Source organism: Amblyraja radiata, chromosome 4 (genome assembly GCF_010909765.2).
Source record: "Amblyraja radiata isolate CabotCenter1 chromosome 4, sAmbRad1.1.pri, whole genome shotgun sequence".
Lineage (NCBI taxonomy): Eukaryota > Metazoa > Chordata > Chondrichthyes > Rajiformes > Rajidae > Amblyraja > Amblyraja radiata.
In genome coordinates this window covers 48,960,031-48,978,853 of record NC_045959.1, presented here as the reverse complement: position 1 = coordinate 48,978,853, position 18,823 = coordinate 48,960,031, and the positions used below count along the sequence as shown (strand labels likewise).

The 18,823-nt window shown below is 43.6% G+C and overlaps 1 protein-coding gene across 2 annotated transcripts in view; it reads left to right on the top strand.

Annotated features, from left to right (window-relative positions):
* Nucleotides 1-18,823, top strand: part of prex2 (phosphatidylinositol-3,4,5-trisphosphate dependent Rac exchange factor 2) — a 352,555-nt gene that overhangs the window by 42,674 nt on the left and 291,058 nt on the right. The window contains exons 2-3 of one of the 2 annotated variants that reach the window (XM_033019359.1): nt 9,959-10,030; nt 10,571-10,693. In XM_033019359.1, the coding sequence (XP_032875250.1) occupies nt 9,959-10,030; nt 10,571-10,693 (195 nt within the window). The remainder of the gene's footprint in view (nt 1-9,958; nt 10,031-10,570; nt 10,694-18,823) is intronic. The other variant, XM_033019360.1, reaches the window with a different exon arrangement.

The window sequence follows — 18,823 nt, the reverse complement described above, 5'->3', positions numbered from 1 at the left end:
TGTGCCGAACACGTATTTTCCCCTAGTCCCATCTACCTGCACTCAGTCCATAACCCTCCATTCCTTTCCCGTCCATATAACTATCCAATTTATTTTTAAATGATAAAATCGAACCTGCCTCCACCACCTTCACTGGAAGCTCATTCCACACAGCTACCACTCTCTGAGTAAAGAAGTTCCCCCTCATGTTGCCCCTAAACTTCTGTCCCTTAATTCTCAAGTCATGTCCTCTTGTTTGAATCTTCCCTACTCTCAGTGGGAAAAGCTTATCCAAGTCAACTCTGTCTATCCCTCTCATCATTTTAAAGACCTCTATTAAGTCCCCCTTTAACCTTCTGCGCTCCAAAGAATAAAGACCTAACTTGTTCAACCTTTCTTTGTAACTTAGTTGCTGAAACCCAGGCAACATTCTAGTAAATCTCCTCTGTACTCTCTCTATTTTATTGACATCCTTCCTATATTTAAGCGACCAAAATTGTACACCATACTCCAGAATTGGCCTCACCAATGCCTTGTACAATTTTAACATTACATCCCAACTTCTATACTCAATGCTCTGATTTATAAAGGCCAGCACACTAAAAGCTTTCTTTACCACCCTATCTACATGAGATTCCACCTTCAGGGAACTGTGCACAGTTATTCCTAGATCCCTCTGATCAACTGCATTCCTCAATTCCCTACCATTTACCATGTATGTCCTATTTTGATTTGTCCTGCCAAGATGTAGCACCTCACACTTATCAGCATTAAACTCCATCTGCCATCTTTCAGCCCACTCTTCCAACTGGCATAAATCTCTCTGTAGACTTTGAAATTCTACTTCATTATCCACAACACCACCTATCTTAGTATCATCTGCATACTTACTAATCCAATTTACCACACCATCATTCAGATCATTGATGTACATGACACACAACAGTGGACCCAACACAGATCCCTGTGGCACCTCACTAGTCACTGGCCTCCAACCTGACAAACAGCCATCCACCATTACTCTCTGGCATCTCCCATTCAGCCACTGTTGAATCCATCTTGCTACTCCACCATTAATACACGACAATTGAACCTTCTTAACCAACCTTCCATGAGGAACCTTGTCAAAGGCCTTGCTGAAGTCCATATATACAACATCCACTGCTTTATTCTCATCAATTTCCCGAGTAACCTCTTCAAAAAATTAAAGAAGATTAGTCAAACATGACCTTCCAGGCACAAATCCATGTTGATTGTTCCTAATCAGACGCTGTTTATCCAGATGCTTATGTATATTATCTCTAAGTATCTTTTCCATTAATTTGCCCACCACTGACGTCAAACTAACAGGTCTATAATTGCTAGGTTTACTCTTAGAACCCTTTTTAAACAATGGAACAACATGCGCAGTACGCCAATCCTCCGGCACTATTCCCGTTTCTAATGAGATTTGAAATATTTCTCATAGCCCCTGCTATTTCTACACTAACTTCCCTCAATGTCCTAGGGAATATCCTGTCCGGACCTGGAGACTTGTACACTTTTATATTTTTCAAAAGTGTCAGTACTTCCTCTTCTTTGAATCTCATAATTTCCATAGCTACTCTACTTGTTTCCCTTGCCTCACATAATTCAATATCCTTCTCCTTGGTGAATACCGAAGAAAATAAATTGTTCAATATCTCCCCCATCTCTTTTGGCTCTGCAGATTGCTGTCCACTCTCTCTAATGGACCAATTTTATCCCTCGTTATCCTTTTGCTATTAATATAGCTGTAGAAACCCTTTGGATTTACTTTCACCTTAAGCAACCTCATATCTTCTTTTAGCTTTTCTAATTTCTTTCTTAAGATTCTTTTTACATTCTTTATACTCCTCAAGCACCTCATTTACTCCATGCTGCCTATAATTATTGTAGATCTCTCTCTTTTTCCGAACCGTGTCAAATTTCCCTAGAAAACCATGGCTCTTTTACTATTTCCTTTCAACCGAACAGGGACATAAAGATTCTGTACTATTAAAATTTCACCTTTAAATGTCCTCCATTACTCTTCCACATCTTTCCCATAAAACAAAATGTCCCAATTCACTCCTTTTAAATCCTTTCGCATCTCCTCAAAGTTAGCCTTTCTCCAATCAAAAATCTCAACCCTAGGTCCAGTTCAGACCCTCTCCAAAATTATATTGAAACTAATGGTATTGTGATCACTGGACCCGAACTGTTCCCCAACGCATACCTCTGCCACCTGACCTGTCTCATTTCCTAACAGGAGGTCCAGCACCGCCCCTTCTCTAGTAGGTACCTCTATGTATTGCTGCAAAATACTATCCTGCACACATTTTACAAACTCCAAACCATCCAGCCCATTTACAGAATGTGTTTCCCAGTCTATGTGTGGAAAATTGAGATCTTCCACAATCACTACCTTGTGCTTACTACTAATATCTGCGATCTCCTTACATATTTGCTCTTCCAATTCTCGCTCCCCATTTGGCGGTCTATAATACACCCCTATAAGTGTTGCTACCCCTTTCCCATTTCTCAGTTCCACCCAAATAGCCTCCCTAGACGAGCCCTCTAATCTATCCTGCCAAAGCACTGCTGTAATATCTTCCCTGACAAGCAATGCAACACCTCCACCTCTTGCCCCTCCAATTCTATCACACCTGAAGCAACGAAATCCTGGAATATTTAGTTTCCAATCACAGCCCTCCTGCAACCATGTTTCACTGATCGCCACAACATCATACTTCCAGGTGTCAATCCAGGCTCTAAGTTCATCCACCTTTCTTACAATGCTCCTAGCATTAAAATATACACATTTAAGAAACCCACCCCCTCTTATTCTCTGTTTATTGTCTTTTTCTTCTTTCTCCCCTACATTTTGGGTCAGAGTGCTACCCTTCTCTGCCTCCTGCCTCACACACTGACTGCTAGCTTTCCCTATTTGAGTCCCTCCCCCCAACCATTCTAGTTTAAAGTCTCCCCAGTAGCCTTTGCAAATCTCCCCGCCAGGATATTGGTCCCCCTCGAGTACAAGTGCAACCCGTCCTTTCTGTACAGGTCGCACCTTCCCCAAAAGAGGTCCCAATGATCCAGAAGCTTGAATCCATACCCACTGCACCAGTCCCTCATCCACGCATTTATCCTCCACCTCGCTCCATTCCTACTCTCACTGTCGCGTGGCACAGGCAGTAATCCTGAGATTGTTACCTATGCGGTCCTTCTCCTTAACTCTTGTCCTAACTCCCTAAATTCTCCTTTCAGGACCTCTTCTCTTTTTCTACCTATGTCGTTGGTACCTATATGTACCACGACCTCAGGCTCCTCTCCCTCCCATTTCAGGATATCTTGGACACGTTCAGACACATCCCTGACCCTGGCACCAGGGAGGCAAACTACCGTCCGGGTCTCCTGTCTGCGTCCACAGAATCACCTATCCGACCCCCTGACTATAGAGCCCCCTATTACTATTGTCCTCCTCTTCTTTTCCTTACCCTTCTGAGCAACAGGACTGGTCTTTGTGCCGGAGGCCCGGCCGCTGTCGCTACCCCCAGGTAGGCTGTCTCCCCCAACCGTACTCAAACATGAGTACTTATTTTCAAGGTGTACAGCCACCGGGGTACTCACAAGTCCCTGCCACTGCCCATTGCCCTTCCTAACTGTGACCCAGTTGTCTGCCTCCCGTGGTCTTGGAGTGACCACCTCCCTGTTACTCCTTTCTATGACCTCCTCGCTCTCCCTGACCAGACAGAGGTCATCGAGCTGCTGCTCCAGGTTCCTAACACGGTCCCTTAGGAGCCCCATCTCGATGCACCTGGCGCAGATGTGGACGTCTGGAGGGCACTCAGACTCCATGACCTCCCACATCTGACATCCAGAACAGTAAACTGCCCTGGCCCTCATTCTCCCCCCCTTATCCTGGATACAATACAAAGCCTTACCCGGGATACAAGCCAATCAGCTGCTTCCTCTAGTCCGTTCGACCAATCAGCGGCTTCCTCAAGCCCACTTAATTTGAAGTGTGATCTGCGAATGGAACGTTGCAGATTTTGGTTACTCCTCCCTCACCAACGGCTCTCTGGACCTCTGTTGAAACAAGCCCCGCGCTGGGTTTTTACACTCACCGCTCGGACGTCGCTCCTCCCTCACCAACGGCTCCTGGGCCTCTGTTGAAACAAACCCAGCGCTGGGTTTTTACACTCACCGCTCAGGCGTCGCTCCTCCCTCACCAACGGCTCTTGGGCCGTCTGGGAGTCTATCCAGTCTTTCTTCATATGAAAGTCCTGACATCCCAGGAATCAGTCTGGTAGAATGGAGCAGCTGGGCTTGTACACTCTGGAATTTAGAAGGATGGGAGGCAATCTCATTTAAACATATAAGATTGTTAAGGGCTTGGTCACGCTAGAGGCAGGAAACATGTTCCCGATGTTGGGGGAGTCCAGAACCAGGGGCCACAGTTTAAGAATAAGGAGACGGCCATCTAGAATAGAGACGAGGAAACACTTTTTCTCACAGAGAATGGCGAGTCAGTGGAATTCTCTGCCTCAGAGGGCGGTGGAGGCGGGTTCTCTGGATGCTTTCAAGAGAGAGCTAGATAGGGCTGAAAAATAGCAGAGTCAGGGGATATGGGGAGAAGGCAGGAACGGGGTACTGATTGGGGATGATCAGCCATGATCACATTGAAAGGCGGTGCTGGCTCGAAGGGCCGAATGGCCTACTCCTGCATCTATTGTCTATTGTCCACGCCGACAGCACCCAAGGACAGGATCGAACCCAGGTCTCCAGCTGCTGTGAGGCAGCAGCACTACCAGCTGCACCACTGTGTCGCTCCAATGGATGTTTGTGTCTCCATTTAGCTTCTCTATAGCCGTTAACCTAGATGACCATTATTTAAAAAATATTTGTAAAAGAAAAACACATTTTGTGCTTGTGCAACCATTTAATTTGTGTCTAGGTTCTCTGTGGTGAATTATTATTGTATTGTCCTAAAATACACAATGTACAATAAGGGTTCAGGAACAGTTTCCTGCGTTGCTAAGGAATGTTGTCAAAAGGTATCCGGTAATTATAGCCGCTCTTGTATCATTATCGTTCCCAAGACAAAGCCTTGCCTCTCATGACCTCGGCTTGAACCAATGCACATTGCAACCAATGGCAGGCATTTAAAACGTAGTTACTGTTGTAATGTAGGAAGGTGACTGTAATTAGGAACATCCTTCCTGCATCTAATCTCACAGGCTTGTTGTAATTTCACAGATTTCAATGAAACCTGTCCTTCTAATTTCTGGCGAATGTAGGTATAATTGATCCAATCATGCATCTATCCAAGAAACCGATTATCAGTTTGATGAATGAGTAGGACTGAGATGAAAAGAAACTGCACTCGAGGGTTGTAAATGTTTGGAATTCTCTACATTGGACTGTTGTGGAAGCTCAATCATTACACATACTCAAAATGCTTTCTAGGCATTACGGAATTGAAGTGAGACAGGGATAGTGCCGGTAAATGGCACCGAGGTTGAAGGTCAGCCATGGTTTTGATGAATGGTGGAGCAGGCTTCAAGTTTACTTCTCCATTTCCTGATCATAATGAATTCCTTATTTGTGTCAGGAAAATTTGATATGATTGGTCCCTTACATAACAGACTTCAGTTTGGGTGCATTTGCAGCAGAATTACAAACCATGTTAAGAAGGGTATACGCAAATGTAAAATGTGTAGCTTAACTCTCCTTTATTCAAAGTTTCTATTTATTTTGCCATTGAAGATACAAAAGCAAAAAGCTAGACAGACCTTGCACTGGAAAAAAACAATGAGAAAAAGCCTGAGATAGATGAAAGCCAACTGTTGAGAGAGAGAGTGAAGGTAATTTGCACCAGTTGCATCAAATGTATTGGCTCATGATAGACGCTGAAGGAAAAGAACACACGACTATTTGTACTTTTCAATGGCTTTTGCATAAATGTTAAGGAGGTGTAGTATCTTCTTTGGGGATGATTTTGCAGAATAATATTTAGCTTTTGCATTTAGTCTTGTCAAGAGATTTGTTTCATGTTTAATTCTATTATATATGTTATATTACCCTGATTCCGAATCATGTAAAGAATCTGAGAAACTGAAGAGAAAGCCTGTTGTATCCTGTATTTTAAACACGTTACGTGTGTGATGCAGGGTGAAACTATTGTTTCAAAAGTCTTTGGTTTTATCATTATATCATATATTAAATAGCAAAATTGCATTTTGCCAATGTGGCATATCCACATTGTCAAAATTGGCATATCCACTTTAAACACATTGTCTGGCAAGTGGGATCTCATATCCATGATGAGAAAAAAATTTAAAGACATTAAACTATATATTTATTCTTTATCATCTAAGAATCATCTAATGGAAGTATTTAATATAAGTAGTTGACAGAATAAATGAAATTACCTGAGAACTAATAGGTTCAACGTGAGACTGAGCCGTACAAGAAAATGTTGGGGTAACATTGTCAATGATGAGAGAGACCTGAGGAAATGGCAGGGAATTCTAGACTTGGGGTCTGGAGAGCAAAAGTTACAGCTGCTACTAGTGGAGTGATTACACCGAGGATGCTCAAATCATTAGATATTGGAGGAACATATAGACTTTTTCAAGACTGGGGAATTTTAAACTATGTTTGAATTTGAGGTGTTACTACTATAAGCCAGCATGTGGAGAGAAGATGGGTGAATAGGATGATGGAAATTAGGATAGAGCGAGCAGAAGTTTGAATGAGGTCCATTTCATGGAAGATGAAGCTTTGAAATTTAATTAGGACAGTTTTTGAATACTCTAGTCCAGAGGTGGTAACAGCCTGTTGGGTTGGTTGAGTGGATGTGCTATGTTATGAAGTAGGAAATAAGTGGTGGAGAGCTATCATGTCAGAATCTTTGGGTCACATTGGATGCTGAGGTTGCAGAATGTTTCCAAGAGGAGGGATGTATTGATGGCTGTGGAATAGAGGTCAGTGTTGGCACCAAAGGCAGTCGTTTGGATTACCCAGTACCAGTGACAATCTCCAGGAAATGGCATTTGGGTAAAGTTTGGTGACATCTGTATATGCAGTAAAAGTCCATAAATTTGGCACCGTGGGTCTTTGGAGTGCTGGACTAACCGATTCTCTGGACTATTGTATGTCTGTTAATACCAGGATATACTCTTCATGACTTTTAATAGATTATAGACCAAGTGGGTCCTGTCCCCTCAACGCCCGGTGGCCTGCAGTCACGCACACGCACTAACCCCCCCCCCCCCCACACACACACACACACACACACACACACACACACACGCGCGCGCACACACACACACACACACACACACACACACACACACACACACTAAACCCCCCCCCCCGCACACACACACACACACTAACCACCCCCCCCCCACACTCACTAACCCCACCCTTGATATTATATTAATATTATTAATTTGCTCCTTTTCCTCCATCCTCGCCCTACCCACTCACACATAGCCCCCAACTGTGCAGGCATGGTGGGAGAGGGAGGGAGAGGGTGAGGGGGGTAGAGGGAGGGCGAGGGGGAGGGGATAGAGATTGAGAGGTAGGGGGAGCGCGCGGCATCACGGGAGGGCTGGTCCCCGAACGCAATACTCCACCACTCACCCATAGGTTCTAATACTCACCACTCCCTAGAGAGGGAGGGGGCAGCAGAGCAGAGGGGAAGGGGGAGCGGAGGGGGAGCAGAGGGGAAGGGGGAGCGGAGGGGGAGCAGAGGGGGAGGGGGGAGCAGAGGGGGACGGGGGGGGGGAAACTTGTTATATTTGATCTTACGCCAGGTTGATCGCACGCCAGGTTGATTACATTCGTGAAAACACGTGAAGGTTGCAATCTCCCACCCCTGTCCCATTGTGATGTCATATGTGTAGATTAACCCTTATTAACCTTTATTAATCCATGCCATTTATAACCTTCACTACACAAATGTGCATGCCACCCTTTTCGATGTTAAAAAAAACCTAAAATAAATCCAGACAAAATAGTTGGAGGCGTGGGTTCGTTTCCCACTTCTGACACCATGTTTATTAGTGGCTCAATGAATAGAACACGATCATGATAGAGTCCAACTTTATTACATCCAGTATACTTGAGCGTTATCAACAGTCAGTGTTGCATGCGTCTCGCTTACCAACTGGTCCAGAGAAAGAGAGAGAGAGAGAGTGTGTGATTACCGTAGTGCTCTTAAAAGGATGGCATGCACCTTTGTGTAGTGATGGTTATAAATGGCATGGTAAATAAGGGTTAATCTACAATATGTAAATGAGATCCATTGTGATTGGACGTCTGTGAGATGGCACTGTGACATCATCAATGGAAAGTGCTGCAAGGGTCTCCCGCTGAAAAGCAGTTAATTTTTTGAAATAAGCGATTAAAACTTTTTAAACTTTGGAAATATAGGTTGGAATGCGACGGGAAGATGTTTATCCCGTCGAGGGAAAAAATATGATTAGCATGTGTGAAAATGGGAAGGCTGTGGCCAAGCGTTTTGAAAGAAGATACAAATTAAGGGAATTAAAAGAAAGCCGACACAACCCTGCATACACATGGAAATTTGGAATGTTGAGAACGTAAAGGGAACAGTTTTAGTATACTATAGATGGATTGGTTTTCCAGTGAACCGGGTAAGTTACGAGTGTGAGAAGGGGCAGCAGGAACCAGCGCTCTTAAGAGTGGGAAGGGGGAGCGGAACCTGTGGAACCTGTGTTTGAGAAGGGAGCGTGGGAATCGGGACCTCAGTGAGTGCAAAGGAAGCACGGGAACCGGGGCCCAGGTGAGCGGGAAGAGAGTGCGGCAAACATTACCTCGTGTCATAGATGTTGGACTGCTAGAATCTCTGAATTATCAAATAGTGGATTATCGGCATTTTACTGGAGTGTGGAGCTTGGCAGTGTAATTTCAGATGTTGTTGTTCATGACAACTTGTAGAAAGGAAACAAGAGACGATGAAAGATAAAGTTGTGGAGGTTTCCAGAGATAACAGCACACGATTAAGCAGGGTATCTATCACAAGCAATTCTGTTTTTTAATGCATAGACAAGAATGAAACCTGCCATTGTTGTCCGATTCGGTTGGACCATGGACATGAGCAAGGGAGGGCTGCTGGGACACAAGCCCATCTCTAATCATCTTTAAGGGCAGTAGGAAGAACATGAGTATACTTGTGTGCAAAATATGTTTAACATGCTCCACCGTAGACAGATTTCTATTTCTGTGCCAATCTTCAGGCTGAATGATGGTGGAGAGGCATTGGAGGAAGTAAGTGTGATCCAAACCAGAGCGAGGGCCGCAGATGGGTGGAGAAAGATGATTTGTATGTCATTTGCAACCTTGATTACAAACCCATTTCTGTGCCATGGCTGAATGGAAAGATTCAAACATTATTACCTTTTCATGAAATGTCTATATGCAATAGGGAACATTGGCAAAAACAAAGACATCCAAATGCATCATAGTAGTTAATGTCTAGAATAGGCATTGAGTTATTAATGTACAACTGTCATTGATTTAAAAAAATACATAAAGCCATAAGTTTCCATTAATTGAATCCATACAATTGAAACCTGGAGTAAGCAACTCCAGCATACTTTATTAACAAACACAAATGACAAGCAACGCAGATAAAATATGACTCCAAATGCTCACTCAGCAAAAAAAAATAATGAAAAAATAAAATTTAGTGCTGTCCTTTTCTGTAATTGTTCATATATAATAAATAATCTGAAACTCATTAGATAATGCTGACTGTTTTTACTGAATTAATAAATAATGAATAATCTATCTAATTACATGGTCTATACATTTCCCTTCTTTGCTATTACTCAACACCAATTAGGATTGTCTGATAGAACATGAAGCATTTCAATGCCGGTAAAGTATTTTTAATGTTTACTTTCTCAAGATAAATTAATGTAATTATCTTTCTTTATATCAGGCCTTTCTTCAGCGAATGATCCAGCATGCAGCTTCAAGAGTTGACAAAAATGTAACTGAAGAAACTGTTAAGGTAAGAATCATATAAATAAGAACAAATTTGTTCCATTTAGCCTATTTCATGATAAATATGTAATTTGAGCAGCATATATTTAGAAACCACTGCTGGTTTCCCAGTCCATGTGCAATCAGTGAGACTACAGTATAAATGGTGTCAGCTTAGGCAAAAGGAAAAATGTCCTTAATATTGTAGCTGAAAAAAATTATTATCCATTGTCTTGTTTTCTTTATTTATCATTCCTAGATTTTGCATTGATGTGATGTTGGCATGAACAGGATTAGATCTACTGTGATGGTATTTGTGTCAAGAAGTTGGCCTGACATTTGCATAAGAATGATATGGGTGATCAATGGGAAAGTTAACTGGGCATATGGAGGCATATCTCAGCATCAATCATGGGTTTTGGTGAAGTAGGGAGAAAATATACTTCGGGTATGGAAGTGGCAAAGGGAGAAAGAAGACTGTTGAAAATAACTCTTAAGTGACATTTGACAATACAATTTGACAATTGTTACCAACTCTGATTTTGTGATTTTTGATATTTACTTTCAGACATTGTTTTCTAATATTGAGGACATTCTTGGAGTCCACAAAGAATTCCTGAGTATGATAGAGCAGTGTCTGCAGCCTGAACCCAGTGCCCAACATGAATTGGGAAGCTGCTTTCTCCAATTTGTAAGTGTTACTGTCTCTGCCCAGACTGTGATTAAAATACTTCCACATGTCCTGCAAACTGATTTCATGTCCAATATTCGAACAAAAGAAAATATGTTTTTATTTATCAAAATCACTTGTTTTCAATATAATCTTTTCCATAACTTTGCAATCACTGTTTTCAGCCTGTAGTTGTGTTTCTATGTAAAACTGTTTGTGTAACAAAATAATATCATAACTCCAGAATTTGTTTGAATCTTGGGGTGATGACATTTTAACAGATCTGGAAGAAGTTGTGGATAAACAAATTTTAGTAAGTGGAGAAGGAAAGAAAGAACAAAAGGGGAAACATAGAAACATAGAAAATAGGTGTAGGAGTATGCCATTTGGCCCTTCGAGCCAGCACCGCCATTCAATATGATCATGGCTGATCATCCAAAATCAGTACCCCGCTCTGGCTTTTTCCACATATCCCTTGATTCCCTAAGAGCTAAATATAACAGGATTAGATCTACTGTGTCTCTTGTGAAACATCCAGTGAACTGGCCTCCACTGTCTTCTGTAGCAGAGAATTCTACAGATTTACAACTCTCTGGGTGAAAACGTTTTTCCTCATCTCAGTCCTAAATGGCCTATCCCTTATTCTTAAACTGTAACCCCTGGTTATGGACTACTCCAACATCGGGAACATTTTATATGTTTCTATAAGATCCCCTCTCATTTAATTCCCTCGTCTAAATCTTTAATATATATTGTAAGCAACTGGGGTCCCAACACGGAGCCTTGCGGCACCCCACTAGTCACTGCCTGCCATTTTGAAAAGGACTTGTTAATTCCTACTCTTTGCTTCCTGTCTGCCAACGAGTTCTCTACCATGTCAATACCCTTTGCCCAATTCCATGTGCTCTAATTTTGCACACTAGTCTCTTGTGTGGGACCTTGTCAAAGGCTTTGTGAAATTCCAGATACACCACATCCAGTGGCTCTCCCTTATCCATTCTACTTGTTACACCCTCAAAAAATTCCAAAAGATTAATCAAGCATGATTTCCTTTTCATAAATCCATGCTGACTTTGACCGATCCCGTCACTGCTTCCCAAATGCGCTGCTATAACATCTTTAATAATCGACTCCAGCATCTTCCCCACTACCGATGCAAGGCTAACTGGTCTATAATTCCCCATTTTCTCTCTCCCTCCTTTCTTAAAAAGTAGAATTACATTGGCCACCCTCCAGTCCACAGGAACTGGTCCAAGGTTGAGAGACCATTGGAAAATGATCACCCAATGATTTCTAGGGCCGCCACCTTGAGTACTCTGGGATGCAGACCATCGGGCCCTGGGGATTTATCTGCTTTCAGTCCCAACAGTTTACCTAACACCATTTTCTGACTAATGTGGATTCCCTTCAGTTCCTCCCTCCCACTAGATCCTCGGTCCCCTAGTATTTCTGGGAGATTGTTTGCATCTTCCTAAGTGAAGACAGACCCATCGTACTTGTTTAACTGTTCTGCCATTTCCTTGTTTCCCATTATGAATTCACCTGACTGAAAGGGACCTACATTTGTCTTCACTAAACTTTTCCTTTTTACATACCTATAGAAACTTTTACAGTCAGTTTTTAGATTCCCTGCAAGTTTTCTTTCCCCCTCTTAATTAACCCCATTGTCCTCGTCTGTTGAGTTCGCCTCCCACGTTCCAAGGGATCAAGTCCTATTTTGCCCAATCTCTCCCTGTGGAATAGCTCAGGCCCTTGAATCCTTGCAACATCCTCGTAAATCTTCTCTGCACCCTTTCCAGCTTAATTACATTTTTCCTGGAGCAAGGTGCCCACAACTGACCACAATACTCCAAGTGCAGCCCCACCAACATCTTGTACACCTGTAACACAATGCCCCATCTTTAATACTGAATTCCCTGATGAAGGTCAGTATGCCAAATGTCTTCTTCACCATGCTATTGACCTGCATTGCTACTTTCGGGGAACTATGTATGTACTCCAACATCCCTCTCCTCTATGGCACTCCCCAGGACCCTGCCATTCTCTGTGAAGTTCCTGACCTGGTTCGACTTTGCAAAATGCAACATCTCACACTTGTCTGAATTAAACTCCATTAGCCATTTATTAGCCCACATACCCACTTGTCAAGATTCTAAGGTAATTCTTGATAACAATCTTCATTGTCTACACTATACCACCTATTTCTGTGTCATTTGCAAACTTACTAATCATGCCTCGGACATGCTCATCCAAATTGTCGATATGAAAGACAAATAACAATCGGTGAAGTACCGATCCTTGAGGCACACCACTAGTTACAGGCCTCCAGTCTGAAAAACAACGTTCCTCCACCACCCTCTGCTTCCTACCAAGTAGCCAATTTTGTACCCTGTCAGCTAGCCCCCCCTGGTTCCCATGTCATCTAATCTTTCTCTGGTGGTTCTGATAAAGATTCATGACTCGAAGTAATATATATTTGCAATATATGCACTAATTATTTCCAGCATCTGGTTTTCCTTCTGTTATTCAGCCCCATAGCAGCTTAGGCATTGCTATGGATGACCCGTATTTTGAGGATCAGTGATGATCGATAAATGTTTGAACTGTCCACTTACTGGCTTCTTAGTTTCTGCTCTCCCCATCCACTACGCTGGTTCCTGTGTTCTCTTCAAACCTACCGTCTTCTATTGGTCTCAGCTCTTGAAATGTACCTGGTCCTGTTACACATGCTCTCTTTAAACTTACTGGGTTTTGATAAGCAGAGTCTCTTTTCCAGGTTGGAATGTCAAATACAATGTTTCTTAAAGCTCATAAGCAGTCACTCATTGCTCCAATTACCAGCATCATCAACAAGTCCATAAACGAATGTGTATTCCTAAATTCTTGGAAATCTGCAGTAATAACTCCAATTTTAAAATCAGGAGACCCCACTATAATTAGTAATTATAGACCAATAAGCATTCTTCCGGCAATTTCCAAGATAGCTGAAAAATAGGTTGCATGACAGATAATTAAACATTTAAACAATAGTCCATATACCCTAAACCCAATGCAGTTTGGCTTCAGAAAATATCACTCCACCGAGACGGCACTTTGCTTCCTTTTGGAAAATATGAAGTCCAAAATTGATGCAGGTGGTGTTATAGGAGCTGTTTTTCTTGATTTACGAAAAGCCTTTGATACTGTGAACCACCAGATCTTGATGACCAAATTGTCCTATTTTAACCTCTCTTTGAGCACGATGAAATGGATTGAGTCATATATGGTACAGAGAAAACAACGTGTTAGAGTGCACAACAGTAAATCTGCAACTTCTAAAAACCCTCTTGGTGTACCTCAAATGTAACTTGCCAGATGTATGCTGATGATGCAGTTGTGTATGTACATGCCAAAAACAAACATCAAGCTGCACAAGACCTATCAGCTGCTATGATTAATGTGTCAAACTGGTTGCAGTTTTCTGATCTACATCTTAATGTGTCAAAGACTGTCTGTATGTTTTTCTCCAAAAAGGCAAGCACTGATGGAGAACCTGATGTGTTTGTACATGGAACAAAACTTAAAATTGTACATGAGTTTAAATATTTAGGAATCGTGATCGATTCACAGCTCTGCTTCAAACAACAGGTGAAAAGAACAGTAAATTTAATAAAATTTAATTTGTCCAACTTTAGATATATTATAAATAATTTAACTATTGATTCAGCCAAACTATACTTTAATGCAATGATTGTGCCATACATGACCTACTGTATAACAACTTGGTCACGGGCATGTAAGTCCACACTAAAGCCTGTTGAAATTGCTTATAAACAAGCCCTAAAAACTCTTGACAAAAAGCCCAGAATGTACCATCACTGTAACATCCTGAAGAAATTTGATCTGCTGAGCTGGGAAAACGTAATAAAATATTCGGACTCGATTTTGGTTTACAAAATCTTCCGTGGACTAGCCCCACCTCCGTTAAAGGACTTCATAAAGAAAAACACAAATAGGTCGACAAGAGCAGCCTCCAGGGGTGATTGTATAGTCCCGTTTAGGAAAAGTGTCTTTGGGCAGTCAGTATTTTCATATCGAGCGTCGCAGACCTGGAACACGATACCAAGCGTCATACGGGATCTGCCAACCCTTACCTCATTTACCAAACATCTAAAAATATGGTTACTGCAATATCAAAATTGCAATCATAATCTACATTAAAAATAACTTATGGTACTCTTTAATTGCTATTTTTTTACTTTATTGTTTGTTTTGTTTTTGTTTTTACCTTGTTTGGAATGTGTTTACCTTGTGTTGGGACAAAAGATGGAAATTAGCTACTGCCTACAATCTTGCATATTACATGCAAATGTTTATTAATATGCAGTCCCTAATAAAATAAATTAAAAAAAAAAAAAAAAAAAAAAAATACTGGATTACCAGTTGCTTAATGCCAATAATAAATGGATTGGTTGATGAATTGTCGTAAAAAAGAAGCATTGAGCAACATATTGCTCTGTGTCCTGAGAATGGAAAGTTGAAGGGAGGTATGTGAGGCAATGTTTTCACACAGAGAGGAATGGATGCATGGAAGGTGGGAGAAGCATATTGTGACAAGGGAACAGGTTCAAGGACTAGCAGAACAGAAAAAGGCTCACTCATCTGTTTAGTTACAAATCAGGGTAATAGCAAGAGAGAGAACAAAAACAAAACAAGAGAGAGAACAAAAACTTGCGCGGGGTCCGTTTTACAACAGCACACCTCCCTCTCTCTTTGCCTCCATCCGCGGCGCTGATCTACCTTATACCGGCAGAAATCAGCCATTAAAATAACCACCGGTAAGTCCTGGCCAATAACGCTGCTCCTAAAATCAAAACTGCAGCCAATGGCAGAAGCATGGATCCGAGCGAGGCCCCCCCCCCTCCCTCCTTGGAAACACAGCGCTATCAGCCACATACTTGGTGCGTAAAGCAATACACACAGCACTACCGGTCGCAGACTTAGTGCGCAAAGGTAATACATGTGGAGCTTTAAACAAAGCGCTGTTGGCTACAGTGCTATGGGCTTTAAATATAGCGCAACCGGCCACAGAGCTATGGGTTACAGTCTGTTCGGGCAAAATTCATATTATATTCCACCCCTCAAAACAGTCTGGTTACCGTCACATCCGGCCCACAGGCGTTACCACATCACATCCGGTCCACCGGCTTTAGTAAAATCAAGTCAAGTTTATTCGCCACAGACACATATACGAGATGTGCAGTGAAATGAAAAGTGACAATGCTCGCGGACTTTGTGCAAAAAGACAAACAACCAAACAAACTACAAACGGAATGGAACAGAATCACATATTATTTTACATATTAAATATTGTGGGCGGAAGGAAAAAGGGAAAAAAACAGCACTTTTAAAAAAAAGCAGTAGAGTGGTACAGTAAAAGTTAGTCCCTGGTGAGATAGGAGTTTACAGTCCTAATGGCCTCTGGGAAGAAACTCCTTCTCAACCTCTCCGTTCTCACAGCATGGCAAATGAGGCGTTTGCCTGACCGTAGCAGCTGGAACAGTCCGTTGCAGGGGTGGAAGGGGTCTCCCATGATTTTACTATCGGGTCTCCGTTGTCGTTGGGGCCTAGCACCGTGGAGCGGCCTCCAACCTGAACGACCCGGGGGCTCAGGATACTGCGGAGTTGCGGAGCTGCGGACTACTTACATCGTGGGGCTGGCCGGCATCGGAGCGTGGGGAGCGGTGGTGACTCGCTGCTGCGACTCGACTCCTGGGGTTCGGAGGCTCCAGCAACGCAGCCACAGGTCCGGTGGACTGGGACATCGGGAGCTCGCGGGTCCGGGGGGAGAGAGAGACCGCTTCCCGGAGCTCCCGCAACGCGACTTCTCCAGCCCGTGTCGCGGGGTTGGAGTGACCGTGACCGTGGGACATTCCGTGGGACCGTGACCGTGGGACATTCCAGCGCCCTCCGGGGGCTCCAACTCTGTGACTTTTGGACCGGGAGCGGGGTCGTAAATCGCCCGGCATGGCCTAAAATGGCCGTGGGACTTATCATCGCCCGCCTGTGGCTTGGACATCGGGAGAGAAGTGGCGAACAGGGGAGAGAAAAGACTTTGCCTTCCATCACAGTGGGTCCACTGTGATGGATGTTTGTGTGAATTAAATTGTGTGTATGTCTAGGAAATTGTCTTTGTTTGTATGGCTGTGGAAACAGAATTTCGTTTGAGCCTCACTGAGGCTCAAATGACAATAAATTGTATTGTATTGTATTGTATGATTTTATTGGCTCTGGAGTTGCACTTCCTGATGTATAGTTCCTGCAGGGGGGCGAGTGAAGTTCCCATAGTGCGTTCGGCCGAACGCACTACTCTCTGCAGAGCCTTCTTGTCCTGGGCAGAGCAATTCCCAAACCAGATGGTAATATTTCCGGACAAGATGCTTTCCACAGCCGCTAAGTAGAAGCACTGGAGGATCCTCGGAGACACTCTGAATTTCCACAATTGCCTGAGGTTGTAAAGGCGCTGCCTTGCCTTGCTCTCGAGTGCTGCGGCGTGTGATGTCCATGTCATATCCTCAGAGATGTGGACTCCCAGATATTTAAAACAGCTCACCCTATCCACAGTATCCCCATTTATCCTCAATGATGTGTGCGTCCTCGGATGATGTGCCCTCCTAAAGTCCACGATCAGCTCCTTCGTTTTTTTGATGTTCAAGAGGAGGCTGTTGGCCTGACACCAGAGTGCCAGATCAGCCACCTCCTCCTGGTAGGCCTTCTCATTGTTATCTGAGATCAGGCCCACCACCACAGTGTCATCAGCAAACTTGATTATTGAGTTGGAGCTGAACCTAGCCACACAGTCATGTGTGTACAGGGAGTACAATAGGGGGCTGAGGACGTAACCCTGGGGCGATCCTGTGCTCAGGGTGAGGGACTTCGATGTATTCCCTCCCATCTTGACTACCTGGGGCCTAGCGGTGAGAAAGTCCAGGACCAGGCACACAGGGGGGGGGTGTTGAGCCCTAATTCCAGTAGCTTCTCGGCCAGTCTGGTGGGAACTATCGTGTTGAAGGCTGAACTGAAGTCTATGAACAGCATCCTCACGTAGCCCCCCTTCTGGCTGTCAAGATGAGAGAGAGCAGTATGCAAAACCTGGGAGACCGCATCTTCCGTGGATCTGTTCGGACGCTATGTGAACTGTAACGGGTCCATGTTGCGAGGGAGGAAGGCGCAGATGTGTTTCTTCACCAGCCTCTCAAAGCATTTCATGACTACCGAGGTAAGGGCCACCGGACGGTAGTCATTCAGACAGGCTGGGGAGGCATTTTTTGGTACCGGTACAATTATGGATTTTTTGAAGCAGGCAGGGACCACGGACTTGTCCATGGAGAGGTTGAATATTGTAGTGAGCACCGGAGCTAGCTGCGTAGCACAGGACTTGAGTACTCGCCCCGAGATGCCATCGGGGCCTGCAGCTTTCCTCGTGTTCACCCGTGTCAGAGCCCTCCTCACAACGTGCTCGGACAGCGAGAATGTGTGCACATTCCTCCCTTCAGCTTCGTTAGCCAGCCCGCTGGTGGTATTGTCGATAGTCGGCAGACCTGGGGTGGTGTTGCCCAACTCGAAACGAGCGTAAAAGGAGTTCAGGTCATCAGCTAGGGAGGTGCCATGTTTGTGATGCCAATCCGCACAATCAGTAATATTATTGCCAACAAGATTGTCCCAATGTGACCATTGTTGTCCACAAGCCTCCAAACATCCTGAAAGGCCACCATCCTTCCGGGGGGTTGTAGTTGTGATACTGTTCTCCGACGCTTCTCATCTTCTCCATGGCTTCCTGGATTTGGTCAGCGAGGTTGGTGATGTTCTCTGAATCATCTGTAATATAAGTGCAGCGCACCCGCCCGATCAAAGCACAAGTGCCCCTTTCTCAGCCAGGATGATATCCAGGGCCATGTGGTTCTGTAGGGCTACGGTACAAATGGACACAATTTCCGCTGATAGTTCTGTGATGGCCTCTTTTACCCCACTAGGAGCCAAACTGGCCATCAAGTCTGTATGACCACACATGGTGTAAATTAACTTGTTTTGTCGGAGTTCCCAAACCTTAATGTTATTATATGCACCACCAGAGATAATCTAATCGCTTCTGTCATTAAACGTTGCTGCCAG